The sequence below is a fragment of the Nyctereutes procyonoides genome, unplaced genomic scaffold, assembly GCF_905146905.1.
Source record: "Nyctereutes procyonoides isolate TBG_1078 unplaced genomic scaffold, NYPRO_anot_genome, whole genome shotgun sequence".
NCBI lineage: Eukaryota > Metazoa > Chordata > Mammalia > Carnivora > Canidae > Nyctereutes > Nyctereutes procyonoides.
The window spans coordinates 3,751,545-3,779,383 of record NW_026575117.1 but is presented as its reverse complement, the minus strand read 5'-3'; the positions used below and the strand labels follow the sequence as shown (position 1 = coordinate 3,779,383).

The following is a 27,839-nucleotide window of genomic DNA, read 5'->3' as shown; positions in this document are numbered from 1 at the left end:
TAAAAATATCCTCTTCAATCCAAGGACAATTCAGTAGTTTGTAATTGTTTGTAAATACATATTTTAGCTTTTAGTTTTGTGTCGATTCCAAAATATAGAGCATTCTAGTTACATAACATGGTTCAACTTGATTTCTGAGGCTTCCTTTTTTTTTATTTATTTTAATTTTTATTTATGATAGTCACACAGGGAGAGAGAGAGAGAGGCAGAGACATAGGCAGAGAGAGAAGCAGGCTCCAGGCACCGGGAGCCTGACATGGGATTCGATCCGGGTCTCCAGGATCGCGCCCTGGGCCAAAGGCAGGCGCCAAACCGCTGCGCCACCCAGGGATCCCCTCTGAGGCTTCCTTGATGAACATTCTGTGAATATTTCATTTGAGAATGGTTCTATTCATTTTAAGGTTCATTCTCAAGACCCACCCCATGTATTTAAGATTGCAAATCATGTAAAACAAATATTTTTATAGATTTTTCAACTATTTGGTCTATCAATAAGTCTCTCATTTTAACTCAGTATATAATAGAGGTTAGTTTTCTAATTATAATAGTTTGTAATAATAGTAATAGTAATAGATAATAATAACTATTATCTAGTTATAATAGTTTTCTAATTATAATAGTTTCTAATTATAATAGTACAGATTTTTCCCTTTAGTTCTGTCATTCCCATTTTAACTATTTTAATGTTATATTTTAGGTGTATATCTTTTTATAGTTATAAATAATCTATTTCTTTTACATGAAGTGCTACCCCCCCCCGCCCTTTTGGCCTTTAATTATATTTTGCTTCATATTTAAATTGCTATCCTGGCTTTCTTTTCTTTTCTTTTTAAGATTTTATTTATTTATTCATAGAGACACACACACAGAGAGAGAGAGAGAGAGGCAGAGACACAGGCAGAGGGAGAAGCAGGCTCCATGCAGGGAGCCCGATGCCGGACTTGATCCCGGGTCTCCAGGATCACACCCCAGGTTGCAGGTGGCACTAAACCGCTGCACTACGGGGGCTGCCCCTGGCTTTATTTTCATTCATATTTTCCTAGTATGTAATTTTCCATCCCTTGGTTTTCAAGTTTTCTCATATTTTCTGTGTTAACTGTGTTCTGTAGATGAAATATTGCTGGATCTAAATTAAGATTCTTTCCTTTTGTTTGGTGAGTTCAAGACACTTAGATCTATTACAATTTATTCTATTGGAATTTCTGTCTGCCATTCTTATGAGCTGAGGGCTTTTGTCCTTCACCCCCCATATGTTGAAGGCCTGACCCCCAGTGCAATGGCACTTAAAGGTGGGGCCTCTGGGAATTAGGTTTACAGAAAGCCATGAGGGTGGTGCTTTCATGATGCAGTTAGGACCCTTATGAGAAAAGACACCAGAGTGCTCTCTCCACAAATAAGAACCAAGAAAGGCTTTGCGAGGACATTGCTGGAAGTGGCCCTCACCAGTCACAGAACCCGCTGGCACCTGTCTTGGACTTCCCATGCTCTGGAACTGTGAGAAATAAAGTTTAATAAAATATTTGTGGTTTAAGCCACCCAATCTATGGTGTTTTGTTATAGCAGCCTGAGCTAAGATAAAAATCTTACTCCAGTCTTTCCATTTACTACACAGTTTGTTTCCTTTCCCCCCTACCTTTTTCTGCTTTCCAGCGAATAGATCAAATTTACCCATGCTAATTTGAAGGCTCGATTTTTTTCAAAGATATTTTTGGTGGTCACTCATACTTTATTAAGACCTGTATTTTTGTTTTTCTCTACAATATTTAAAACATATCAATTGTTATCATTAAGCATACTTTCATTCCCTTCAAGGTGGGGTTACTATCGTCAAGCCCAACTTGCTTTCTGATATTATCTAAAATTTGAATTATTATCTGCTCCTTTTGGGTCCTTCATCATTTCAAAAACAGTAAGCTTTACTGAATCAATTTCTCATCCTTACTTCCTATATATTTCCAAATGCATAGCACTCTCCCAAGTCTCTCTTCTTCCCAGAATATTTTCTCCAAGGGTATTTGCAAAGGTGGTCTTTGTTGTTTTTCTTTTTTTTAAGATTTTATTTATTTACTTATGAGACACACAGAGAGGCAGAGGGAGAAGCAGGCTCCCTGCAGGGAGCCCGATGTGGGACTTGATTCCAGGACCCCAGGATCACACCCTGAGCCAAAGGCATATGCTCAACCACTGAAGCCACCCAGGCGTCCCTGCAAACATGGTCTTTGGATAGTAAACCTTTTACAGCCTCATACACCTATGTCTTCCATTTCCACTCATTTAAACAATAGTTGAACTGAACATACAATGTGGACTTAAGGTGATTTTCCTTCGACAATATAAAAATCTTAAGCCCTTATTATTTTGTATCCAGGATTCTTATTGAGATGTCTAATGTCAATCTGATTCTCTTCATTAGCTTTTTCCCTGAAAATTTTATTATTTTTCAGTAATCTCCACACCCAACATGGGGCTCAGCCTCACAGCCCCTGAGATCAAGAGTCATATGCTCCACTGATGAGTTAGCCAGGTGCCCCTTCTGGAAACTAATGTGTCTGAGTGTGAGCTTTTCCTTCTCTATCCTGTTTGAAAGCCTATATACCATTTTCTTCTTAAGTTTTAATCTTTCTGCACTTCTGGAAATTCTCATTTCTTCCCCCAAAGATATCCTCCCCTTCCATTTTCTCTCTCCTACTGGAATTCTTAAGTAAGAAAGGTTATCTCTTTTATTCCTCCCCCCACCCCATACTATTTGCTGATCTTAGGAATGTGACAGGCCTCTCTAAAATGGAGATAGTGCTTTTCTCATAAATAGTTAACTATTACCATGAAAAAAAGCTGCTTTTTGCAAAAATTGTTTACCGGAAATGGCAATGCCTAAAGTCAGCCACGAGAGGTCGGACAATAACCAAGAAAACAAATACTGGGTTCCTGTGTGTGTGTGTGTGTGTGTGTGTGTGTGTGTCTGTGTGTGTTTTAAAAAAAGCACCATGAGGAACCTGGTAGTTATTAAAACCGGAACCATTTCTTGGAATAATACCTCTCATTTGAATGTTTAATCTCCAGTGTCGATAACAGGATTAGTGTACAAGCCAGCTTCCCTGTCAGTTTGCAATTTGAAATGCAGTAGAAGTGTTCCGGCAGCTCCTGCTTGGAGCTGAAATTCTTGCAAATCCTAGAGCGGATTCCTACCCCAAATCCTTGTGAATGAATGTTTTCAAGGGGAGTAGTGTCAGCTCCGTCCTTACTGGTGGGGTGACTTTGGGCAGGTTGCTGACACCCCCTTGGCCTCTGGTCAGCCTCACCTGGAGAGTGCGGTAGTAATTCTCACTGCACAGGGTATTGTGGGGACTCAGACCACTGCCAGCGCAGGAGAACTTGGGAAAAACATAGTCTTCGCTCTTTCCTCTTCTGTGAAATGAGAGGGCTGGTGAATGGGTTTCTCCATTCCTGGCCTACATGAAGATTCAGTGTTCAATGAAATTGCATTCACCCCCGGAGAAGGGCCAAATCTCAAAAAGTCATTTCTGGGCCCTGACTGGCTCCTGAGACTTACCAGACTGGTGTGATGGGAACAGAGAAGAGTCATGTGGGGAGGAAGGTGCCTGGTCCTCAGGTCTGGACACCCCGGGCCTCCGGGCCCTGCTCTGCCCTTTATGGGCTGTAAGGCTCAGGCTCTGCGTGGTCACTGCCTCAACCTCAGCGAACCCATCAATAAAATGGGGCTGAAATAACCATGTCACAGGATGTGAGGATTAACAAGAGCACGTGTGTGAGTCTCTTGGCGTGCAGTAAGATACTGTATCTGAAAAATGGGCTTCGTAGGACTATCTTTACAGGGCTAATGAGAAAAACAAATGAGAGGATCAATGCAAATTGATTAGCACAAATTCCTGGAATGCACAGGAACTTTGGAAATATAATAACAGAGCACCAGTTAATAGCAAAGCCCCAAGTGGTAACGTGTGAATGCAAAGCATCAGAATGCAGCCGTCGGAGAAGCAGCACCCAGAGGTGCAGACCCCAGGCACCTTGTCACAAGAGGCTGGACAGGAGTGTGGGCTTCTGCTGGCCCCGGGGCAAGGTGGCACCTGTCCAGGGAACTGAGTTAAACGGAGTCTCCGGCTGGAGATAAATGACCTACACGCCGGCCCGTTAATCATTCTCCACTTTGCAAGTGGCCTCCCTCAATCCTCTCAGGTCCAAGTTCAGGTGTGGAGAGCGTGCGTGGGCAGAGGCCCCGAGGAAGGGCCATTCCTCAGCGAGAGCCCCGTCCAGTCTGCTCCCCACCAGCCAGCTCTGGAGCGTGTGTGGGTGCGGGTGACAGACTTGGAACATGTCCCGAGATGCATTCGAAGCTCCTTGACTCCTGAGTCGAGGCGTTCAGGTCGTGGCCCGTCGTTCCCGAGCTCCTGGGCCGCGCCGTCCGAAGTGAACAGGGCCCGGGAGGGCCCGGGCCAGACCCCAGACCTGCAGGCATCGCTCGGTGGCCTGGAGGGAGGGAAGGGGACAGATGTGTGTGCAGGCCATGGGCGGCCGCAGGGAAGGGCTCCTGGAGGAAGTGATGCAGGGGCCGAAAGGCCAGGAGCAAGACAGCCTGGAACGCGTCCAGGGGCAGGTCGGAGCCGACCCCCCAGGCCGGGGTGCCTAAGCTTGGCCACCGCTGTGGGGGGGAAGCTGGTGGGGGGCTGGCAGGGGGCGATCGGAGACGGGGAGCCCGCCCCACGCCTCTCCCCCGCCGGCCTCTCCCCGCAGGCCGCCTGTGCCCCGTCCAGTCCTGGAGGGTCCCCCGTCGGCCCGCTCCGAGGAACATTCTCCTGCAGCCAGGACTGTCGACGGCTCCCGACAGAGGGCCCGGGGCCTCAGCTGGGCAGGGAGGGTGGACGGAAATGATCTCCCCAGGCCTGGGGGCGGCCAGAGGCCAGACTCTGCGGTACCCCTCCCCACAACCGGGGCTGCCCGCCGCGGGCTCGGGGCCTGGGTCACAGAGCCGACGCCCAGGTCACAGGGCCTACTGGGTCCCCGCCATCCATTGCCAGAGGCCGAGCTGCTCCCGACGGGCCCACGGCAGCCTGGTGACCTGTGCCTGCAACCGCCCGGGACACTTGCCGGGTGGCCGTCAGGAGGGCCGAACACTCACTTGGGCTGGAGCAAGTGGGAGTTCGAGGACATGCGGGGGCCCAGGCAGGAGAAGAGGCGGCGCAGGGCCCTGAGGACGGCCAGCCGGGTCCACAGCAAAACCCAAACCAAACCAGCTGCATTTTGCTGGGGGGGGGGTTGCTTTTCGTTTTGGGTTTTTTTCTTTTTCCCTTTCTGGCCTATTCCCAAGAGAAAATGCTGGCTGTGCTACACATTCCTGAGGCACCTCCCGGGGCGGGGCGGGGGGGCTGCTGCGGCCCAGTTGATCTTTCACCCTCTCCTCAAGCTCGCGTCCCTGCAATAACCGAGGGACCGGCTCCTGGGGCAGGGCCAGCGGGTCCCTCGAGGCGGACCTGGTCTCATGGCAGCAGCTGGAGATAAGCTGCACACAAAGGGGATTTGTGTCCGAGGAGGGACAAGCCCTGGATACTCAACACGGAAGAATTTTCTCATTAGTCAGTGCGGGGACCCCAGCGCCGGCGGCAGCAGGGAGGAGGGTCTGTCGCAGGGGCCAAGCCCCCGGAGCTGCTTTCACTGAACAACCAAAATTAAAGCCTCTGGAGCGCATTTCCGTGGGAGTGATGGGCGACGCGGATGCCGTGGGCACCTAGGACACGGCGGGGGCGGGGGGAGCCACTGCGGGCCCGGGGGCTCTGTGCAGGCTTAATTACGCGCCCCCGCTGGCAGGGGGGCCGCGGCTGGGGCTCTGCATGGGGCACCCCAAATGCTCCCCGCTGAGAGCAGAGCCCCGAGACCCCAAATCACAAAGAAGAACCGTCGCCGAGTCGGTGGCGGCTGCCAGCTGGACTGGAAAGCTCCGCGGTGGTAGAGACTGGAGGTGGGGGGGGTGGATGGGACCCCGAGTCAAAGCACACAGGGTTCTAGGACCCTCCAGGATTCGCTGGCCTGAAAGGAGCCCCAGGGCCTGCGAGCAAGCTGAACAAGCAGGAATTCTCGGAGGCTGGAGCAGCATCTGAGGCGCAGCCCTGGACCAGCTCATTCCTTTAGCCCTGGAGACCGGCCGGGCTGAGCCGCCACTGGGAACGGTGAGGTGGCCTCCCGGTGACCGCTGCTCTGGTGGCTTTGGTCGGCACTTGCGGTGAGATCAGGCCCCGGGGAAGACCCGTTGCAGGTGAAATTCGCTGGCCCCCTCGGGAGCCTCTGCTGTATCTCGATGCCCTGCTCAGGGGGCCTGGGAGCGGCGTAGGCCAGGCTCCCAGGCATCCTCACCCCCTGCCACCGTGAGACGGGGACAGAGAACCAGGCATCCCCTTCCCACCACGTCACCCTGTGCACCAGTGGCACTCGGCTCACGCGGGGGCTTCAACAGGTCGTCTGGACAAATGCATCCTGGCGTCGTGCTTTCCGGACCATCAGCTCAGCCTGGAGAACAGCAGCAAGGTCCCAGAGGCACATCCACCTTTACGCTGCCTCAAAAAACCGTCGTGGCTTCACGACTTTCCCCACCCGCCCGCCACTCCGAGTAACTCCTGTGCGCAACAATGGAAAAGGCGCAGGAAAGGCCTTTCGCACTTCGTGCCTGCGGAAGCCTCTGGAGCCACCCCCCGGGGAGCGGGGCCTGAACAAGGGGCGTCGGGGCCTGCAGGCGGGGGGCAGGGGCTGCTGTACTTTCAGTGTCCCCCGCCCCCCGGGCACGGATGCGTTGGACCGGGTTGGGCGTCCCTCCCGCCTTCCCAGACGGCGCGGCGAGCCCCGCTGCAGAGCCAGCGGGTGACCCTCGGGCACCCGCGTCTTCTTGCACCGTGTCGAGGAACCCAGAGGCGAGTTCCACACGGAAAAGGCTTCAGCCTCCTGCCCGAGACCTTCCTGACGTGGGGCCCGGGACCGCACCTGCTCAACTGCGAATCTACCGCCCAGGCATGGTCACGGCGGCAAAGGGCCGCGCTGGGCAGAAAGGCCGCATCCTTCCCCCCCTTTAAAAACGCAGGTAGCGGAATCCCTGGGTGGTGCAGCGGTTTGGCGCCTGCCTTTGGCCCAGGGCGCGATCCTGGAGACCCGGGATCGAATCCCACATCGGGCTCCCGGTGCATGGAGCCTGCTTCTCCCTCTGCCTGTGTCTCTGCCTTTCTCTCTGTGACTATCATAAAATAAATAAAAAAATTTAAAAAAAATAAAAAAAAAACGTAGGTAGCGTCTGTGGACAGCGTGAAGGCCTTTCTCTGCTCCGTCCCTCTCTTCTCCACTTCCTCCCCCCTTTTTAAAAGATGTTATTTATTCATGAGACAGAGAGAGAGAGAGAGAGAGAGAGAGAGAGAGAGAGAGAGAGAGAGAGAGAGGCAGAGACACAGGCAGAGAGACAAGCTGGCTCCATGCAGGGAGCCCGATGCAGGACTCGATCCCGGACTCTGGGGTCATGACCTGGGCGGAAGGCAGGCGCTCAACCACTAAGCCACCTGGGGATCCCGACTTCCTCCCTTTTAAGGTGCTCAGAGGCCTGGCGGATTCTCAGCCTGAGTCCCCAGGCTCGATGCCGACCTGGCCTCCAAGCCACACGCTCTCAACAAGCAAGTGTCAGGGTTGCTGCAGTATGTGGGGTGCAGGGGTGGGGGGCACCTCCATCAGCAGCTCCTGTCCCCCTGGAGGCGGCCTGTGTGCCCAGGGGTGGAAGAGGATGCCAGACCCAGGGTGAGTCGCCGCCTCGAGTTCCATCCAGCGGCCCACTTGCATTTCCTCCCGAGGAGGAGGAGGCTGACGTCACACGGCCCCTGAAACAGCCACAGGTCAGGCTGGAAGAGGGACACACAGTGGGGAGCCGGCTGCTCAGGGGGACAAATGAAGGCACAACCTGAGATCAGTTCCCCCAGGGGCCTCCGGTGGGGGTCCGCGGGCAGTGCCCACCCACCTCAGGCTTCCCCACCCCAAACCCAGCGGGCCGACGCCCTCCACCCAACGAGTCACTTCCTGTCGGTGGGAGAAACCAAGCCGGCAAGAACCAAACCGGATCGTTTTATTCCGCGGCTTCCCTCTACCAGAACACTACTAACAATATAAATATAAAATCTCTAGAAAATGCTCCGATCCGTCCTCTTCCTCTCCCAGACTGGGGCCAACCCGTCCATTCCTTCAAAGTCGACGGCTCAGATGCGGGTTTGTCTCTGCGCCGCCCACATACGCGACACAGGTGCCTCTGGCTCCTGCAGGGGTACGCCCCTGCCCCCTGGCAGGTTCTGGAAGCTCACTTGCGACTCCTCAGGGGAAGCTATGCGCTGCCTATGGGGTTCCAGCGGGCTTGGGGGTAACGGGGAGAGAACAGACTCCGTGCTCCCAGCTGCTTCACGTAGATCCAGGAGGCAGGGCCCTCGCTTCTCCTTAGCCTGCTCGTGTTGACTGGGCCACCCAGAGGCCAAGCCCTCGGAGATGCTGGGCTCAGTGTGAGGGGGGTGGGTGCGTGGACGGGGGGTGGGGGCTGCTGCCCTGTGACCCCAGGGAGGTCGAGCCGTGGTGGCAAACGCCGGAAGCCAGGTGGGGGGCCAGACAACCGGCCCGAGGTGGTCGTCGCTGCCGCGGGGGGCACGCTCAGCCCCGCTCCAGGCGCTATCCGCTACCCGCAGCATCTAGCTGCATCGCTCCGTGCTATCCGCCTCCGCAGCATCTAGCACCAGACTTCGGCTTGAGCCCCGCTCCCCTGGGGCTGTGGGGAGGGGGGAGCATCATCCCCAAAGGAGGACGCTGGCGGCAGGGAGATCATGCAGAGGCCAGAGGCTGCAGCAGGGTCCCGCAGCCCCCGTGTGGTGTCAGACACCGTCTGAGGCACTCCAGCGTCACCCCAGCCACGGGCCTGGGACTGCCTGGGGCCCCCGTCCTGACCCTGAGTCCAAGGGCCGGGACCTCAGCAGTGGCTGGGTGCGGCGCGGAGGGCAGGGCGCAAAGTCAGCCTGGGCCTGCGGGCCGTGTGCAAGCTCCCCGCATCACCTGGCCGGGGCCACCCTGAGCTCGGGGGAGCAGCCCCGGAGGGCAAGGCTCTGCTCCATGTCCTGCCGGAGACGGGAACCGGGCTTCCAGCACCGGAGCTCACGAGGAACCCTCCAGCTCCCGGCTACAGCTTCAGATTCTCGGCCCCCACCCCCAGCTCTGCGTGCGGTGCGACACTCCAAGCCCCGCGGGGAACTCATGGGATCCCGGACGCCAGTCCCAGCAACTGAGCCCCGGGGTGGGATATCCCATCGTCCTCATGCCCTTGGGGTCAGGCGGGACCTAGACCTTCAGTGACCGCCCTGCCCACTGCGCCCCAGCCTGCAGGGTGCCTGGCAAGCACAGCCTCTCCTGGGGAAGGGATGCAAGGCCTTGCTGTGGGCACGTGCAGGAGCCTTGCTTTCCGGAGCAACGGAAGACAGGCTGCAGGACGGGGTGGATGAAGTGAGGTGGGCGAAGTGGAGTGGCTGCAGGCACAGGAGGGTGGGGCAGGCGGCTGGCACCCTGAAGATCCCACCCACCTTCCACCAGGCTCCCCGTCCGTGGGACCTAGCGTGGAGATGTCACATGGCAAAGGTGGGGGGTGGGATGCAGCGGGAAGGGTCAGGGGAGCCGACTGATCGGCTGCAGGAAGCCCGTGAGCAAGACGGCCCAGCAGCTGGCCACGGCTGGATGTGCCGCGCCGGGCTTCTCCCGGGGAGCCAGCCACCCTGTTCAACAAAAGGGATGCTTTCTTCTTGCTGCAAAGGCCCCCAGGGTTGGGATCACCCCCCGACAGGGTCTCCCGGCCACAGGAAGACAGCACGACAGGACCCCTGGTGGGAGAGAGGAACATAAAAGTGGGTTAACCCAGGAGGGCAAGAAGCCGCCGGGGTCGGATGCTCCGCTCAGGCCCTGACATGGATCCCAAAGGCAGGGGTGCAGGGAGGACCGTGCAGTATCGGGGCGAGGGGAAGGCAGGGCGGAGGCCCCCCTAAGGGAGACCCTGGCGACTTCCTGAGAGGTCACTTGCCCACAGCTCCTGGCACATTCCAGCCTCGCATTCGTCACCCCGGCCCTGGCTCTTATCACCCCCGGGGCCCCAGATCTGCATCACTGCAGGGGGTGGGGAGGTCCCTGAAAGCTGCTCTGACCCCCAGTGGCAGCTCTGTCTTCATCCTGCTTCCTCCATGACTTCTACTCAGGGTTCTCTGGGGGCCAGCTCCCCCCCACCCCCCCACTCCCCCCAGCGAGATCGTACTCTGCTCCGCTGCTGCCTCCGGGGCCTGCCCAGCCCTGTCTGCGCGCACCAAAGGGCGCCCTGGCTTCCTTTCTGTGCGGGGAGCCCACAGGTGGCCGATCCTATCAGTGTCCCCCCGCAGCCCCTCGCCTCCTCGGTGCCTGGCTTTGTGCCCTGCTCCTGGGGGGCTCGGCGTGTCCCCTACACTGGCCAGAAGGGAAGAACCCCGGGAAGCCCTGGCGACAAACTGCCTCCGGGTCCCCGGCCTGGCATCTCCTCCAGCCCACACCCGAAGGACAGAGGCAAGGCGACAACCTGGGGCCTCCGTGGCCTTGGGGCCAAGAGGGACGGTGGCCGGGCTGCTCTCAGGGTGCGCGGCTTTCCAGGTCTGGGCCCATCATCAGCCAAACCCATCACTCCCCGGCCAGCGGATCCCCCCACCCTGGACCGGCGCACAGGGAGGATGGCTCTCTGCTCATCTCTGCATAAGGGGGCAAAGGTCGGGCAGGGCAGGGCGGGACCGAGGGGTCCCAGGGACCAGTCGGCAGCGGGGAGGGGGTGCTCGGCGGGGAGAAGAGGCCCTACTCAAAGGAGAGCAGGTCTGGGTGGGGGCCCTCATTGTCAAGGCTGGAGGTCCGTGCCCGAGGAGCACCGGCCCCCGGGGGCTCGGCCAGGTGGAGGGGGCTCAGGCTGAGTTTGAGGCCGTTCCTCTCGAGGAGCCCCGGGGAGGAGGCCCTCCTGCACTCGGTCGTCTTCAGCCTGGGCTCGTCCTGGCTGTCCTGGTGGATGAGGTCGGGCACCGACAGCGAAACCTCTCCGTTGGGCAGGGCCTCGCCCCCACCCGCCGTTTCCACGGGGGCCTCCGGCGGGGCGGCGGGCAGCGTGTCCCGGGGCTGTCCAGGAGCCAGCTCGGTCCCATACTCCAGACTGCTCAGGACGGGCTGCGACGAGATGAGCATGTCCTGCGTGGTCTTCAGGGCCCGCGGGGTTCGCTTCCTGGCGGTGGGAGGCGGAGGATCCAGCCGAGGGAATGCGTCTTGCTGGGCGCACCTGTGGGGTCGAGGACCAAGGGCAGGCGCGGGCTTTAGGGACGGCGACACCCCAGCTGCCCGCACGACGGCTCCCCACCAGCCAGCGCTTTCCTTTCCTCCTCAGTTTGGGGTGTGGGTCGTGACAGTTGGAGCATTGCTGGCTTTGGCCTGGCACCTCCCCCCCACCACCCCGCTCAGTGTGACAGCAGCAAAGTGCTGCGGCTGGGCCCCCTGGGGGCTGCATCATATCAGAAGCTCTGCAGGAGGCCCCGAGGAGGACCCTGCCGGCCCAGGAACGGTAGGTGTTTAAAACAAGGCAGGCTTCTCCCTCCCTTGCCCCTCGCGGCCCCCCAGACCCCCACCTTCCTCCACTACCACCCGCGGTGCGGAGGCCCAGGGGTGTGGCTGGGTGTTGGAATCCACCCGGGGGAGCTTTGGGCAATGCCTGGGTTCAAATCCAGCTCTGCCCAGTAGGAACCTCGTCACCCGCAGCTCCCCACGTCACCCTTCCAAAGCTGGTTCTGTGCAAACGAAAAACCACCCGGTGGCCCCAGGGGTCAGGTGGGCGAGCCGGGGGGCCGCGGGGACGGGGTGGCAGCCAGCGACCAGCCCCGGTGCATCCCCGAGCTCCCTGAGCACACCTGCCGCGCTCACCTGTCCTCGTCCCCCGCAGCCCCGCTGGCCAGCCGGGCCCCCGCCGTCCTGTTGATCTCCATGGCGCCCGCCCCGTCCAGGCCGGAGGGCTCCTTCCTCCGCAGGAAGTCATTAACTCTGGCCCCCACGGCTCTGCCCAGGTTCCTGAGGTGCTGGCTGCCGCCCACCCGGGGCCCCGGCCCGCCGGGCTCCACGGGCCCCGGGGCGGCCGCCAGCCTGGACGGGTGGGGGAAGGAGCAGCCAGGCTGCAGCCTGGGAGCTTGGGCCGCGTTCAGGTTCTCGAACATGCCGTGGTCCACTGCAAGCAGAGGGGAAGGCGACGCGGTGAGCTGGGCAAGTCCCTTTGCGTCCACCCCTCACACACCCCCACCCCACCCCGCCCCGGTCACTGCCCCAGGCCTTGGACGAGCATCCAGAAAGCAGCAGGGACAGTCCTGACCTGTCCAATCTGGTTTCCCCACCCGGATGGGCGGTAGGACCGGGAGTTTGGGTTCTGTGCCCCCCCCCTCCCGGAACGGGTGGCCAGCTCTAGCCATAAACCCCGTTCTCCCTCTACACCTGCCTCCTTGACTCAGGGCTTAATCCCTCCACCTGGGGTCACCACACCCCGAGGACAGAACGGTGAAGGAGTGACCCACCGCGTGTGTGCACTGCCGTGACCACCACTGAGCTGTCCCCAGCCCTGGGACAGAAGCTGGGGAAGGGGGGCAAGACGAGTATGAGGGTGGGGCTGGACGCTCCCCACTGGAGGCCACTTGGGGCGCACGTTTTCTCTGCAGGAGGAGGGGCTGCTGCAGCCGAGAGCCGCTAATCAGGGGCTTGGGGCCTGCTCACACCGAATCCGTGTGAACTGGGTGCCAAGGGAGCAGGAGGCACCTAAAATCGCCTAGGGTGGTGACACCCTAGGAGATGGGCCACGGGAGGAATCCTGTTTACCCACGAGGAAGGTGGGGCTCAGAGTAAGAAGTGCCTGCCCGGCCTGGGGTCACGGGCCGATTACGGGTGGGCTGAACGAGAACTCCGGTCCTCTCACCCCTTCCACTACTGGGAAGTCTGCCCGGGATCGCGGAGCGGCTGCATGAACGCGCCTCCCCAACGGCCCTTCTCTCGGGATCTTCCGTGTGAAAAGCTAAAGGGGCCACAGGTAGACTCGCTGGGTTGTCTACACTGGCAGGGCAAAGGCCGTGTCGCATTCACCTTTGTATCTCTCACAGCTAGCCTGGGGCTGGTATACAGTAGGTGCTCACGAAACATCCTGACTTGACCCTCCAGACCCCATCTGGCAGATGGAGGATGGTGGAGGCCGAGACCACAGCTCCAAGGTCCCTAACTGGAACGACTGGAGCGGAGGGCTCAACACAGCACCGTCCACACACCGGCACGGGGGGGCAGGGGGGGGTACCCTCCGCCACCTGGAACCTGGAAGTCAGGCTCTGTCCCGGAAGCAGCCAGCTCCAAGCTGGGGCCTTGGGAGCACACGAGAGGGGTCTGTCCCTACCAACCATCCCCAGTAGTCTGTCAGTCTGGGGGAAGGAGAGGTCACGCTCGTCGCCACCTGTTCTCTGTCCACAGCCCACACCTCCGGGTGCTTGGTCACGCTGAGCCTTCCCAAGGGGGAGGGAGGTTGGGGGGTTGCTGCTGCTTCCGCTGGGCTTTGCACAGAGTAGCTGTGTCCGCCCTGCATTGCCGAGCCCCGGGCCGGGGTGGGGGGGGGCATTTCCCTTTGCTGTGGTTTCCACAGACAGATCCCTTCTGCATCAACTAGCTAGAGAGGCTATAGGCCGGGGCAGGAAGCTGTGGGGAGAGTGGCTGCACCACCCCACACAGGGCTGCGGGTCTGGGGCACACACAGGGAACACGCCTCTGCCCAGGGGCCATGCTAGGGGCCTGGGCCACAGGTGCGGCCACACCAGGCTAGTGGGAGTTCCAGCCCGGCCCACAGCGGGGTCCCCGGCTCCTCACTTTCCTAAGAGCCCGCTTCTGCATACCCGCCCCATCTACGTCCCGTATCCCTTCCGGTTGCTCTTTGATCATAAATATCTATGAACCTGCAGAGAGGCCCTCGGAAACGAAAGCATTTAAAATCTTTTTTCCCCCCAGACTGGCAATTATTTGGACCACCATGAAACGAGGGCAAATGTTCAAAAGGAGGTTCACTGGGGGGAGGGCAGGTCCCGCACCACTTCCTGGCTCAGATACTTCCACGGGGGTCCCCTTATTGGTTGAAGGTGGATCTGCAGCGCAGACGTGCTCGATCCGGAGGGCATAAGCACCAAAAACACCTAAGTGACTGGTAAATTGTGAGCTCCTCTTATTTTGAAAACGTATTCTAATAAACAGAAGTAACGTCTGCATTACGCACCACGGTAGATCCCCTGGGGTCCTGCACTCTGCCCTTCAGAACGTACAGGCTGAAGTCTCACATAATTTATTTATTTATTTATTATTATTTTTTTTAGTCTCACGTAGTTTATTTATTATTTTTTTAGTCTCATAATTTATTATTTTTTTAGTCTCACGTGATTTATTATTATTTTTTTAGTCTCACGTAATTATTTTTTTAGTCTCACGTAATTATTATTATTTTTTTTAGTCTCACGTAATTTATTTATTTATTACTATTTTTTTAGTCTCACGTAATTTAAAGCTAGCCCGGCCTAGGCTCCCGTTACTAGTCCCTAAGTCTTCTGGGCAAACACACCTTGTCTCGATAATAAAACGGTGAGCTCCTAGGGGGGATGCAGCATCTCCAGAGATTTTTACTTTCTGCAGTGCTCAGCACAGGGCTGGCACGAGAGGCGGCTTTCAATACGTTGGCTCGGCTGAACTGGGTTTTTCATAGAAATGCTTAAAAGCGTCAAGCTTTGACCACGTTAGGGGCAGACGGTGTAGAGAAAGGGTCCCCAAGCCTTTTTCCATTTACAAAAGCCCCTCAAAGCCCCGTCTCCCAAGGTCAGTCCAGGAGCAGTTTGCTCGTCTCTCTTCACCTCCTCACCTGAAGCAGGTGCCCTGGGCCCCTTCCTGGCTCATGGTACTCACGGCCCCCACACTCTGCCCCTTGCACTAGAGAAGTGGTGGTTCAGAACACGGTGGCAATGATGGGAGGAAAAACGATGACATCCCCACCGGGTGGCCCGCCCAGCAGCACCCCCGGCATGCACACATCCAAGCAGAGCAAAGCATCTGTGCCGTTCAGTCATCCGTAAGAAAGACGGTCTCTTACCTGTCCGAGAAAGGGGCTCGGAAAGCAGGTGGAAAACAAACGAGAGAGAGAGAGAGACATTTTATGTAGTGACCAACCACTTGGGGAGTGTCACCTCCTGCCTGGGCCACCAGCAACAACGACATGCAAGACGGAAGCCCGGTTCCCAAGAATAGAACCAACCCCGGACAACCAGGTTCCCATGAACTTTTCAATAACTAGACCCAAAGAGTCAACAAGCAGGCGCCGACACAGCTTCCCAGGTGTTCCCCCAATATCTGGAGGCCCCACTAGAGGAAATCTGAACGGCTGGCAGTGGGGAAGAATTCAATGACCCCTGGCAGGGGGGAAATTCAAAATCTTCCCAAACCCGCGTGCGTCGCTCATTACTATCTTGTCTCGGTTAAGCACAAAAATCACCAGGTTTTAGAGCAGGAAGACGTCCCCCCATTCCAACTAGGTTAACAAAATAGGAAACCATGGCAGCAGGGGGTGGGGGGGTGGCCTAACTGCGCAGGTTGCCAATGGCAGGGCGGGGGCTCTCCAACCCCCAGGACCCCACAGTCTTTCTCTGCACCACAAGGGCCGAATCGAGTCCCAGTACCGTCAACGTCGCCAATGTCCACGGTGTCAGTTACATTCCAGCTCATTCTAAGCTTCCAAACCAGGCTCAGGGGGAGGCCCCAAGGGGATGAGGTTCTCCATACTGTGGATCTCGAACTCCAACCGGCTGGGCTCTCACACGCAGCTGGTCACTCACGCATCCACGGGCTGCAAGAGGCGGGCCGGGCCACCTCTTCCCACGCAGCACAAGCACACACGCATTGAGATCCCAGGTGCCCTAGGTGCCCAGTGTGCATGTATCGTGATGATCTAGAGCGGGGCCTCGCTCCAGAGTGGCACGGTCACCTTTCACCTTTGCTGTGCAGCCCTCCTAGGGTGCTAGGGCATCACAGGACAGAAGCCAAGCAGAGACAAGAGGCAGTCTTGCTGCTCTGGCGTTCAGTCTCACCAGCAAACTGCTTCTAAGGAGCAAAATGGTGCAGGGTAAGCCCCCCATTTGCGTGTTTTAGTCATTTGCTAAAAAATAGCACCGACCATTTAAAACACTATCAGGTCCCTACTCTTAGGAAGAACTCACTGAAGTCATTTAGGCACAAAGGGATATGACGCCTGCAACTTACCTTCGAATGGCTCAGAAAACGATGTATGGGGCGGACAGAGGGAAACGCTAAAGCAAACGGGATAAGATGTTAACGAGAGGAAAGCCGGGATGCAGAACGCAGGGGTGTTCTCTGTACGAATTTTAGCGCTGCGACTTTTTGTGACTTTGCAACGACTTCCAAAGAAAATGTGAAAATTACACCCCAAGCTTTTTAAAAACAGAAAGAACAAAACCATCTGATGATGGCAGAGGGTAGGCGGATGAAGGTGAAGCAACGCAAGACGTTTATTCCAGGAGGACAGGGGTCCCCAGAGTGGGGATGGGGGGAATGATGGCAAGGACACAAAAATGACAGCAAAGATCAATGGGGCGGGGTCAGCGGGTTACATCGCTGTCACGCCTCGGCCACATGCTCCCTCCCCACTGGGTATTCCAATGAGGAAAACGACAAGTCAGAAAAAAAAATCTTTACAAAGTTTAAGAGACTCCATCCGTCTTTGCAAAAGGGATGGCCTGGCCAGCGAGTGGAATCCTGTGACCTTGTGATGTCAGCTGCGCTCAGAATGTTCGTCCGGACAACCCAAACCAGCCTCTTGGGAGCCGGTGTGCGGTCTCCACACCCTACGGTAGTCAGAACATGGAGAACTTCTCACTCCTCAGCATTTCTGGACCTCGAATCTCCTCCTCAGCCCTGAGCGCTTTTCCTGACATTATGTCCTCACGTGCCACCAGCTTGCCAGGTAAACACTGGTGCCACTAGGGCCACAAAAGTGTGGGGTTTTTTTGGAAGGCTTTTAATTGCGTACTCTACGGGATCACGTTGCAGGACTATGATTTAGTGAGAAAGTCAAATTACACATGGGGAGAAAATAATTTTTCAAAATGCTGCGTTCATGGTAAGTAGTTCCTGGTGCATGATTCACTTCTGGCAAGGAAAGGACGGGGGGAAAACATTTGCTATCAAGTCCTCCCCCCCCCGCCCCCGCCCCCACCCCCGCCTCCATTCTAGACTTTCGGGTGGCCGTCTATGTAGAGCAGGTGCTAGTTTAGCCCTGTTTTGACAAGCCGGAGGAGAGGCAGCTCACGAATCCCTCAGCGGGATCCTAAGGGGCAGGGTCCCTGGGGAGCAAGCACAGCATGGAATCAGTGCGATGCTCCGAGGACTTGCTATTCAAGCTGTGGGCATCCCCTGGGAGCCCGTTAAAATGCAGGATCTCAGGCTGCCCCTGACCCGCACCCCCTCGGACCTACCCAACCAGAACCTACGTGTGTAACAACACTGCCAGCTGGGTCCTGGAGAAGTGTGCACATTAGAGCTTGAGGAGGCCGCTCTGTGGAGGAGCCGGCTCTCCTGAACATGCATGTGCCTGCACAGGGGACCCTCACACAGTCATTTACCAAGCTCGGCGCTGGCACCGCCCCGGGGTCTGAAGCAAGCTGGCTTTCTGTCAAACGTTAGCAGTCATCGGGGTGTTGCACGCAGCTAGGGTCGCCTGAACGCTCCCTGGCTCTGGGTGGGAGACGTTTCAATGGGAGAAACTGGCCCCTCGTCCCCCAAGGGGCCACGGAACGTAGCTGCGTGGTCCATGACTAGACTCCCTCCCGTGGACCCCAGAGGCTGGAATGCAGGCAGGCAGACAGACAGACACACACAGAGCGAGCGGCAGGAAGGTCAAGGGAAGGGTGGGCCCGGCCAAAGGGGTCATGTGGTCCGCCTCTGAAAGTCTCCCTTGAAGAGAATCCCCCCCAGACCGCTGGGCGAATGCCCCCTGGAACTTCCCGGCTCGCCATCCAGAATAGTTCTGCTTATCTGGGTGCAAAAGAGGCTCTGTTCTTCGGCTTTGCACGGTCACAAAGTCCCAAGGTAGAGCCTGTAGGTATGTTGGCGGGGACGGGGGTGGGGGGAGCCTACGAAGAGGACCCCCAACCGCGCTCGGCTCACCGGAGCGTTTCTTCCATAACCCAGACACCACAAAGAGCGCACCACCCCCCGAGGCGTCCAGCGCGGCTCAGGCCCCGCCAGCCCGGTACCACGGCAGCGTGCTCCGGCACGGGGTGCAGAACACACTCTCCTCTCCAGGTGAGGCCTCCTCTGCCCCGGGCGGGCGCGTGGGAGAAGCTGGGGGGCCAGGGGCTGCCCCACGCTCACACCCAACCCTTTCCTCCACAGACTGCATTTTGGGGGACTCCCAGAACGGGGAGCAGCTGAGGCGGAACTGCACCATCTACCGGCCCTGGTTCTCCCCTTACAGCTACTTCGTCTGCACGGACCAGGAGATCCACCTGGAGGCCTACAGCTTTGCAGAGGTGCAGCGGGACGAGGGCAGGGGCGACAGCTGCGGCCCCGAGGACCTGGCTGAGAGCATCTGCTCGTCCTCTTCCTCCCCAGAGAACACCTGCCCCCGAGAGGCCAGCCCGAAATCCAGGCACGGCCTGGACCCCGCCAACCACATCACGTCCCAGGACATCCTCACGGCCTCCAAGTGGCACCCGGCCCAGCAGAGTGGCTACAAGTGCGCGGCCTGCTGCCGCATGTATCCCACTCTGCACTCCCTCAAGAGTCACATAAAGGGGGGCTTCAGGGAGGGCTTCAGCTGCAAGGTGTACTACCGCAAGCTCAAAACCCTCTGGGGCAAGGAGCAGAAGGCCCGGCTGGGGGACAGGCTGTCCTCGGGCAGCTGCCAGGCTCTCAAGTAGCCCTGCCAGGGGGCTGGGGTGGCTGCCTTGTAGCGGACCCCTCAGGGAAACGGGGTGGAGCCTTCTCCAGAGAGACATCAATAAACCAAAGTTAGTCACAGCCGCTGTCAAGTCTGAGGTCACCCCAGCCCCCGCGGTCCCTGCCCGGTCCCCGGGGTCACATCCCCTGCCCCTTTGGCTGGCGGTTGCTGAGCAGCCCTAAGCCCAGCTGCCTGGCCCTCCGGCCTCCCCTGCCCCTCTCCCTGCTTGAGTTTGAGAACATCCTCCATGGGGGGGGCTTCCAAAGTGGGGGCACCCAGCTCAGCGGCGTCAGCATCCCCCACCCGTTTGTTAGCAACGGAATCTCAGACCTCAGAGTCGCCGCATTGGGAGCTCTGGGGGCAGCCCCACAGTCTGTGCTCTGACCGGCCTTCCCGGGGGTCCCAGGCAGCTCAAGGGGCTACACCACACCCCGAGGGAGAGCTGGCAAAGGGGAAGGGAGTGAGCGTTCCCCGGGCGGCACCTCTGCGCAGCAGGAAAGCTCCTTGGGGGTTAGATCTCCCCAGGGGAGGGCGGGCAGGACCACGGGCCCCTGCAGAAGGGGGGCCCACAGCCGCGGCCAGGCCCGTCCCCACCACACGCACCACAACCCCTCCCCTGGAAGGGGCACAAGGCCCAAACGCGACCCACCTGCTCCGGCCCAGGGGCACCTTGACCTGGCCGTGTTGTCCTGTCGAAATAGGCAGGTAAACGCGTGCAAGCCCTGCTTCCCGTTACCTAGTAAGGCTCCAGCAGGCAGCCTGACATTCACCCCACTTCTGAGAAGCCTCACTACCCACACCCACCCAGAAGCACAGGTGAGCATCAGGGATGCTGTCTTACCCATTATGTGGTTTAAAAAAAAAAAGCTGAATGCTTAATGGTCTATTTTTATATTTTTAGTCTAGTGTCCCCCCCAACCCCGTGGGCCCTCTCATGCAGTGGGGCATCTCCTATCGGGAGCCCTGGCACCAACCCTCCCCCCGCTGGCTGGCCAACAGGTTGGGGTGGAGGATCTCCCCGTCGCCCCACCAGGGGTCCCATAGTAAGTCCTCTGCTTTCTGGTTTAGCAGAGCTGCTTCTGCTTATCCCTGTCCGGCTAAAATGTCATTTGTGGTTCTTTTGGGAGAGGCTGGGCTCAAATCCCAGGATACCCAAGGCCGTGAGAATATTCCCCACACATTCTCCCCCCACCCTCTCCTGCCCCAGCCAGGGTCTCAGAGTGTCCTGGAACGGTGGGCTCCAAGGTCCCGGCCTGTCTGTGCTGGGGTGGGTGGCCTATCTAGGCAGCCCTGACGTCATTCCTGGGACCCCCCAGGGGAGGGAGCACAGGAGTCCTCGCTCTGACTTTCCCTTTCCCCAAATGGAAAAGCCACCGAAGCCCTTGAAGACCTCCGGTTACATGAGTCACTTTGCATGTGTATCGAGGGAGTACAAGGAGGGGCTCCCGTGGGGGCCTCAGGGCCTTCCCTTGGCCTGTGGGAGAATCAGGAGAGCAACTGGCTCCTGCCGGCCTCCCCCTCTCTGCCCAGCCCACACTCCCTTCCCCAGGGCGTCCGTATCACAGGCTCAGAGCCCATTAAAAAAAAAAAAGAAAAAGAAAAAAGAAAGCCATCCAAGAGCCAGGACTGAGCGTAGGGGCCACAGCAGGTGCACGAGTTCAGCGTGAGGACAGGTGCTCTCTGCCTTTCACACCTTTGACAGCATCATTGAGACCCCCCCCCCCCCCCCAGGAACTCGGTCAGGGCAGAGTTCGGACTAGAGTTCGAGCGCACAGAAAATGCACCACCTGCAAGTGCAGGGACCACACGGGTCCCCCGGTCTCCGCCCCAGCCCCCAGCCCCGCATCAGTTGGGAGGTGAGCTCTCTGGTGCCCTGAGCCACGGCCAGGCGCTCTGCTGGGTGCTCGTAAAACGCAACCTCACTTAGTCCTCGTGAGAGCTTCATGTGGTATAATTTACCCGCATCTTACAGGTGAGAAGATGAGGCTTGGTCCCATCACTCGGTGAGAAAAAGGCTCAGGGTTGACTGGACCCTTCCACCCTTCTGCACACCTGGCTGGGCCCGACAAACCCTCTGCCTTCAAAAGGGCTCAGAGTTTGGGCCGAAGTAACCTGGTTTCCGTGAGGTCGGCTTTCCGAGGCCCGGGGGCTTCTGTTTCTCGGACGCCCTTCCCTTGCCAGCATATGCCTCCTCCTCTGCAATCCCCCCCCCCAACCCCCCGACAGGACAGCCAAGAGCCCGCCAGCCAGGGCTCTTCTGCAGAGCTGCGGCAAGGGCACCGCGATGCTTGCGGGCAGGGGTGGGGAGGAGGATGGGCGTTTCTGGAATGGGCCCGTTCGGAAGCCGACCTATTGCATGTATTTCAGATATTTAGTCAAGGGGTCAGGGAAATTTTTACCATCTAGACGATTTTGGTCATATCTGAAAACATCTACGACGTTGCACTTTTCCGAGCACCACAAACTTGCTCATCGGCCAGAGGTGTCTGCAGTTGGGAAAGACCCGGGGTAGGGAGAGTCCAGAACGGTGGGCACAAGCTCCGTACTTGAGAGCCGCGGCACTACTGACATTTGGGGCTGGAAGGGTCTCCGTTGTGGGGCGGGGGCGGATGCTGTCCTGTGCATCGTGGGATGGCTTAGCCACATCCCTGGCTCCTACCCGCTAATATCAAAAGCATCCTTCCCCTGTTGGGACAAACCAAGAAGCAAAACCATGTCTGGGGGCAGGACCACGGGATCGCCCGATTGGCAAGGCTGCTCTAGGCACCCGGCAGGTGGAGGCGCCGCCTTCCTCCCCTCTGTTTCCTCAACACCCACCTCCACCCCCGAGAACTGTGCGTCGCAGAGCTGATGGCCACTGGCTGGGGAAGTGGGGCAGAGGTGAGGGCAAGTCAGGGAGCAGGTGGGATAGAAGAAGCAAGAAGAGACCATGGAAAAGCTTTTAGAAATAAGAAAGGTTTATTTAGCAAAAGCCACTAGACTAGTGACAACATCCAGGGAGTAAGTGCACTTAACATGAACAGAATCTTTTCCCAGAGAGTTGAACCAACAGAGTTAATGACACAACAGTTGTAGAAGTAGAGGGCTCAGGGTCGGCGGGGTGGGAGGAGGCGATGGGCAGAGGGGAAATTAAAGGAACACAAGTCCCGAACAGGAGCCGCCGGGAGAGGGGAAGCCAGGCGGGGGCTTTACAGAAGCACGGAGAGAAGCAGGGATATAAGGAGTATCGTTTTCATCCCAGTGTGCAGTCCGTCTGTCCTTGCTGGCCCTGCACCTGGGGGGCCTCACGGGCCCGGGAGCCCACCGGCCCCCCGGGGCAGGCTGAGGCGGGCGCCCCCCTGGTGTCCACTTGTCCTCCGCACAGGGCAGAGCAGCAGGATGAAAAGGAGGAAGCAGGAGTTGAGTGAGCAGAGCGAGAAGCAAGGAGGGAGGAGGAGAGGGTGACGTCGCTGGGAAATCAGGTCTGCGATGTTCTCTTTCCTGCCCAGTGGCCGCTGACCTGTCAAGGCCCCCAGATCCATCCTGCCTCCCTTCTCCACACCCCGGCGTGCGATGCTTTGGGTCCCGCTGGGGACGATGCCGACACGCAAACCAGTGGTCCGGGGAAGGCCCCCTCTGGGGGGGAGGCTGGGGCTGAGGCAGGTGGAGACCCCCATGGAGCATCCGAGGGCAAAGGTCCCGAATTAGTGGTCCACACAACTCGCCTCTTCACATTCTTTAAGCCCTCTCCTAAACCCCCCTTTTTCTCCTGCTTTGCAACCTTCTCTAGACCCTTCAGAAACCATCCCCCACCCGCTCCCCAAGCCCTCTCCCGCCACATTCCACAGACCCACCTGCTGGCCGCTGGCTCCACCCTCCACTCCTGCCTACACGCAGGGGCTTCCAGAAGCCAGACCCTCCGCTCCCCTGAATGCTCCACATTCTACGGCTCTGAGAGGCCGCACCCAGGGGAGGGTCTGGGAAGCTGGCTAGGCTCGGCCCCACCAGATCCCCGACACCCCCCCTTCATTGGTGGCTCTCACCTTCCTGGTTCCTCCTCGGGCATCTGGCCCTACTTCCCTCCAGTGGTTAACGAGAGGACACAGCAAAAGAAACCAGCCCCCTCTCCAACTAAATACACGTTAGGAAAAGAACACAACTCTGCTGTCGTTCAACGCCCCGAAGATTCACATTCTCTTCTCTGTCTCCACATCCTCTTCTCACAGGCCCACGCGCACGTACACACCTTCCCTCCCTCACACGGGCAAACAAGCATATACGTACACATGCACGCACACACGGACACACCGCATCCTCTTCCTGCCGGGACCCTGGCGCGCCGAGGACGGCTGCCGTAAAGCTATGTATTTCCTTGCATTTGGACTTTCTAGTCTCGAAGAAATCCAGCTGCTTAAGAAAAGGGCTACGCTTCCATTTACACGGATCATAAAGCAAAGTCAGGGCTGGAGACCGCTGTGGTTTGGGTAACCCCATCCTTACCCACTAACCCTCCAAGAACACTGCCGTCTGTCTGGGTCTGTAGCTTGTCCTCCCGGGCAAAAGACTCACTTCCCGAACACGGGACCCCAGCCGTGGCTCAGCTCTCTCTCGAGGTGATCTTTCAATCCGCTTAACAGCCGCTCGTGGCCTAACTGTGGCAAAAAGGAGCTTGGGCTCCCGCCACAGTCAGCCCACGGTACCGGGGGGACCCCCCCAGACAAGGCCCGGGTGGTCAGAGACGAGAGAATTGCACGTGGCACTTTTCACAAGGTGTGCTCGAGGCACGCACCCAGAGACGGGTCACGGGGGGACACGGCCCTGGACCCTGACCGAAGTGGCAGTGATTCTGAAGAGTGGAATCAGTCTCAGCTACCAGCCTATGTTTGGTGTTTTGCTTGTTTTTTTACAAGTCCCGAACAGGAGCCGCCGGGAGTAAAAACTGACCACTGCTGCCCGGGGGAGGGGATGGGTTGAGAGGTCAGGAGGGGAAGGTCCTACAAGAGCCTCAGCTGGCACAGCCCCCGAGGCAACACAACAGAGGAGAGGGCAGCTTCCCAGCCTCCAGGAGGATGAGCTGGGCTTGCAGGCAGGAGGGGGGCAGGCCTTCCACACTGAGAACCAGACCTAAGTGCCTGTGGCCGCCAAGGGGCCGCCCATGACGGCTTTCCCAGAACAGGCCTGAACGACCTTCAGCTCCCCGTCCCCCTCCGAAGCAACCCTTAACATCCACCTGGAGAAACATCCAGATTCAATTCCTCCAAAAGCTTACCCGACATGACACATCCCAACTCCACACTCCCGCCGAAAGCACCATCCCGTCTCTTCCCACCCAGAGCATCCAGCCTCTATCACCACCACGGCCTAGAGAAGGAACTCCTTTCGTAAGGTCAAGGGAGGGTTAGGCAACCGGTAGCATCGTCGATATCCAGACACCCAGGACCTGAGAAGGTTCCTGATGGCTTCCCTTCACCGGCAGACCCGGAGAGGGGGCGGGAGGGGGTTACCGGGCATCCCAGGAGGTGCAGGGCAGAGGAGCCTGAGGAAGCAGCCCGCGGGCAGCAGGTCCTTGGCAGCCTGGTGGTCCTCAGGAGGGACCCTCTCGCCGAGCCAGGGGCCCTGGAAGGCCTGCCCTCCCCCCGAAGTCACAAGCAGGAGGGAGGGGTCCATTCACCTCTGGGAGTCCCAGTTCTCCCTCACTGGACCCCCACAGCCAAGTCCTAATCCTTTCCTGAAGCCGCAGGCCCTCCGGGGCCCCAGGCTGGAGCCCACATGGCTCGTCCTCCCGGGTCCTCACTGCCCTCCGCCACACGGCATCCTCGGCAGTGTGCCCGGCTGCACCCCGTGGCACCCCGGCTGCACCCCAGATGCACCCCGTGGCAGCCCGGCTGCACCCTGGCTGCACCCCGCGGCACCCCAACTGCACCCTGGCTGCACCCCGGCTGCACCCCGTAGCACCCTACACGGCGATCTCGTCGTCCAGGCTGTCGCCCAGCTCCTGCCTCTGCAGGACGTTCAGCAGGCGCGGCAGCTCCTCCTGGGACCACGAGTCGCGCTCCTCGCTCTCGTCCGTGTTGGACTCGTACTCCGAGGCGATGCCCGACTCGCGGAACTTGAGGAGCTCCAGGCCCCCCAGCAGCGGGCCCGCGGGCGGCGGCAGGAAGCGGAAGCACTCCAGCTTCACCAGGCAGTCGCGCCTACCTAGGGGGCTGCCGGCGGGGTGGGCCAGCTCGCTCAGCCCGGCGCCCGGGGGTGGCGATGGCAGGTCCTCCGGCTGCGGGGTCGTGGGGTCGCAGAGCACCGGCAAGCCTCCAGAGCGGAAGGTGATCTCCAGCAGGCTGTCCTGGGAGCCCACTGGGGGCGGGGGGAGAGCAGGGCAGGCGGGTCAGCGAGGAGAGGGGGGCTGGGGAGGGGAGGAGTGAGGGGAGGAGGGGGAGAGGGGGAGGAGGGGGGAGGGAGGACAGAGGGGGGAAGGGGGGAGGATGGTGAAAGGGAGGAGGGCAGAGGGCAGAGGGCGGAGGGGAGGAGGGGGGAGAGGGAGGGAGTGGAGGGGGAGGGAGAGGAGGGGGAGGAGGAGGGGGGGAGGAGGAGGGGGAGAAGGAGGGGACACTTGCCTGCCTGGGGTGGGGCGTGGGGAACACACCAAGCGGGGAGAGCAGGGTCTCCGTCCACAGAGACCCCTAGAGGGGCTTCCAGTGCCACCAAGTGTGGCAGCTGCTCCCAATCTGAGCCTCTGCACTGCGTTAGCAAGAGCCCAACCCTGGCCGGACCCCACTGATTGGACCCCACTGATCGGGACCCTCTCTGGGCTGGACTTGGGAATATTCATGTCTTAGAAAAGAGCCAGGGGACAGCCTGAGGGAACTACTGGTCTCGTAGGAAAAACATCCGTTTTGCAATCAGACCTGGGCTTGAATCTTGGCTCCACACCTGGCTGGTCCCGTAACCTCGAGCCAGCGACTTCACCTGCTTAGGAGTCTGACTGGCGTGGAGGATGGGCACAGCAACCTCTCCTGCTGCAGGGACCAGGTGAGGTCACGTCTACGAAGCTCTGTCCCACTGTCTGGCACGGTAGGTGGCCAGTGGCTTTGCGCTGGTCCACAGCCGGCACACATTTAGAGCAAGCTTGCGGGCCACAGACCATCGAGAGGAAGGCGTGCAGATGCGCCTTCCAGGGCCTTCCAGTCCAGCCCAGAGGCAGCCGGGCATCTCAGCGCTACCCGGCCAGGTCTTTTCTGCCTTCTCAGCTAAGTACACGACTGCTACCAGCATGTTCTATGCTACAGAGCTGCAAATACATAGTGCGGGGAGAGTAAACTCCGGGACGGTGTGAGGTCTCCCACGGAGCTCCCAGACAGCGTGGGGCACAACAGGTGCTCGGTATCCTTCAACTGGGAAAGCCCTCGAAGGAAGAAATGGACTGCCTTAGGACGTGGAGTGTCTGAGCCCCTTTGGAGAGGAGCCTGGATGAACATGTGGCAGCAACTCCCGGGGACATTCAAGGTCAAGTGTGGACGCTAGAAGGAGCCAAGATCCTCGCTGACTCTGTCATTTCCTAATTCCATGAAGCGGATGGACGGGACAAACAGAGCCGCCTTTGTTTCGGGCTACGATACCAGGGCAGGTCCGGGGCCTCCTACGCTACCACCAAAGGCTTCAGGGAAAGGAGCAGGTGTTTTCCAGAGTCCCCAGGGAGGGTGGCGAGGCTGGGCGGGGCGGGGCCCTCACTTACTGGCGTTCTGTCCTGACAGCTTCAGCTCCAGCTCCTGTACCTGCTTCACCAGCAGGGAGATGTGCTGGAGCATGTCCTTGTTCTGCAGCAGGAGCTGGTGCACGCGAGCCTGGGCCTCCAGCCGCGCAGCAGCTTCAGCAGCCAGCTGGTCCTTCAGCAAGTGAACCTGCAGGGAGGAGGGAGAGGAGGCGGGACAGAGGAGAGAGGGACAGGGTGCAAACAGGAGTCACTGGGGGATGCCCGGGACCAGAGACAACTTCCGTGTTCAATTCAAGACAAAACAGCCCTTCTGGGGCGAAAGGGGCACCTGGGCTTGGAATTGGGGAGAAGTGGCCCCAAGAAGCTTGGTCACTGGCCCTGGAGGTCTCTCTGTGTGTCCCGGGTGAGGGCTGCGGTGTGTCACTCACCTACGGCGTGCTGGGGGCCCCGGGGGGAGGGGGTCTGTTCTTGGTGCGAATATCGGGTACAGAGAGAAAACACGGGGGGAGATGGGGCGTGATTCTATCAGGAACCCAGCCTGAAGAAACAGAGTCACAGGGCACCGACCATGTTCACGCATATGCGATTCTGGCGCTAAGTGGTGGGTACAGGGGTCTCTGTCGAGGGTTTTAGGGTTTTAGGAGGTCCTTGAAAAAAGAGAGCTAATGAAGTTGGCCTGGACCAAGGCAGCCTGTGGGAAAGAGGGTTTCCTTAGACCAAAAATCCGGTGTGGACAAAGAGGCAGGGTGACTGGGGCGAGTCGGGGAGGGAGGAAGGAGAGGGCTCGGAGCAGCAGCTAGCTGACTCTTTGCTCAGACAAATGCTCTGGATTTCCGAGGAGCAGTTTGCTCCCAAGACATGCACGCTTTATCGGGGAGTAAGAGCCCGTAGCGGCCCCGTCCTCTGGCCGAGGGACCTGCCAAACTCAGCGTCTGCCCCTTCCAGCCGCCAGCGCTTGGAGAATCTCGCTCGCTCTTGGATGCAGCAGCTGCTTCCCTCCTGGCAGATTTGAGGACCTGACCTTGCAGTTGGCTCTGCTTCTAAGTGGGAGCCACTAATGAGATTAGTTGCCACTTTCCATTAGTGGCTCCTAAGGTC

The 27,839-nt window shown here is 58.7% G+C and overlaps 2 protein-coding genes across 7 annotated transcripts in view; one reads left to right on the top strand and one right to left on the bottom strand.

Moving 5' to 3' along the window:
• Positions 1-8,084: 8,084 nt before the first annotated feature.
• The window catches only part of NOS1AP (nitric oxide synthase 1 adaptor protein), a 280,357-nt gene continuing 260,602 nt past the window's right edge, over positions 8,085-27,839 (bottom strand). For 4 of the 6 annotated variants that reach the window (XM_055333925.1, XM_055333926.1, XM_055333927.1 and 1 more), the window contains 5 exons: positions 26,763-26,928; positions 25,232-25,384; positions 11,971-12,268; positions 10,871-11,335; positions 8,085-9,881 (listed from right to left, as the gene is read on the bottom strand). In XM_055333925.1, the coding sequence (XP_055189900.1) occupies positions 9,338-9,881; positions 10,871-11,335; positions 11,971-12,268; positions 25,232-25,384; positions 26,763-26,928 (1,626 nt within the window). In that variant the 3' untranslated portion in view covers positions 8,085-9,337. Of the gene's footprint in view, positions 11,336-11,970; positions 12,269-21,325; positions 25,385-26,762; positions 26,929-27,839 lie in introns of those variants that run through there. The other 2 variants (XM_055333929.1, XM_055333930.1) reach the window with 2 other exon arrangements.
• Positions 15,871-19,151, top strand: SPATA46 (spermatogenesis associated 46). Its single transcript, XM_055333931.1, has 2 exons — positions 15,871-17,077; positions 18,304-19,151. Exons 1-2 carry the CDS (start codon positions 16,975-16,977, stop codon positions 19,032-19,034), a joined length of 834 nt encoding a protein of 277 aa, XP_055189906.1. The 5' UTR covers positions 15,871-16,974; the 3' UTR covers positions 19,035-19,151.

Bases quoted from the DNA above. Each gene is read 5' to 3' on its own strand.
- SPATA46 (XM_055333931.1), top strand. From the start codon at position 16,975: ATGGAGAACTTCTCACTCCTCAGCATTTCTGGACCTCGAATCTCCTCC. The intron at 17,078-18,303 runs GTAAACACTGGT...TCCATAACCCAG, and splicing joins ACGTGCCACCAGCTTGCCAG to ACACCACAAAGAGCGCACCA.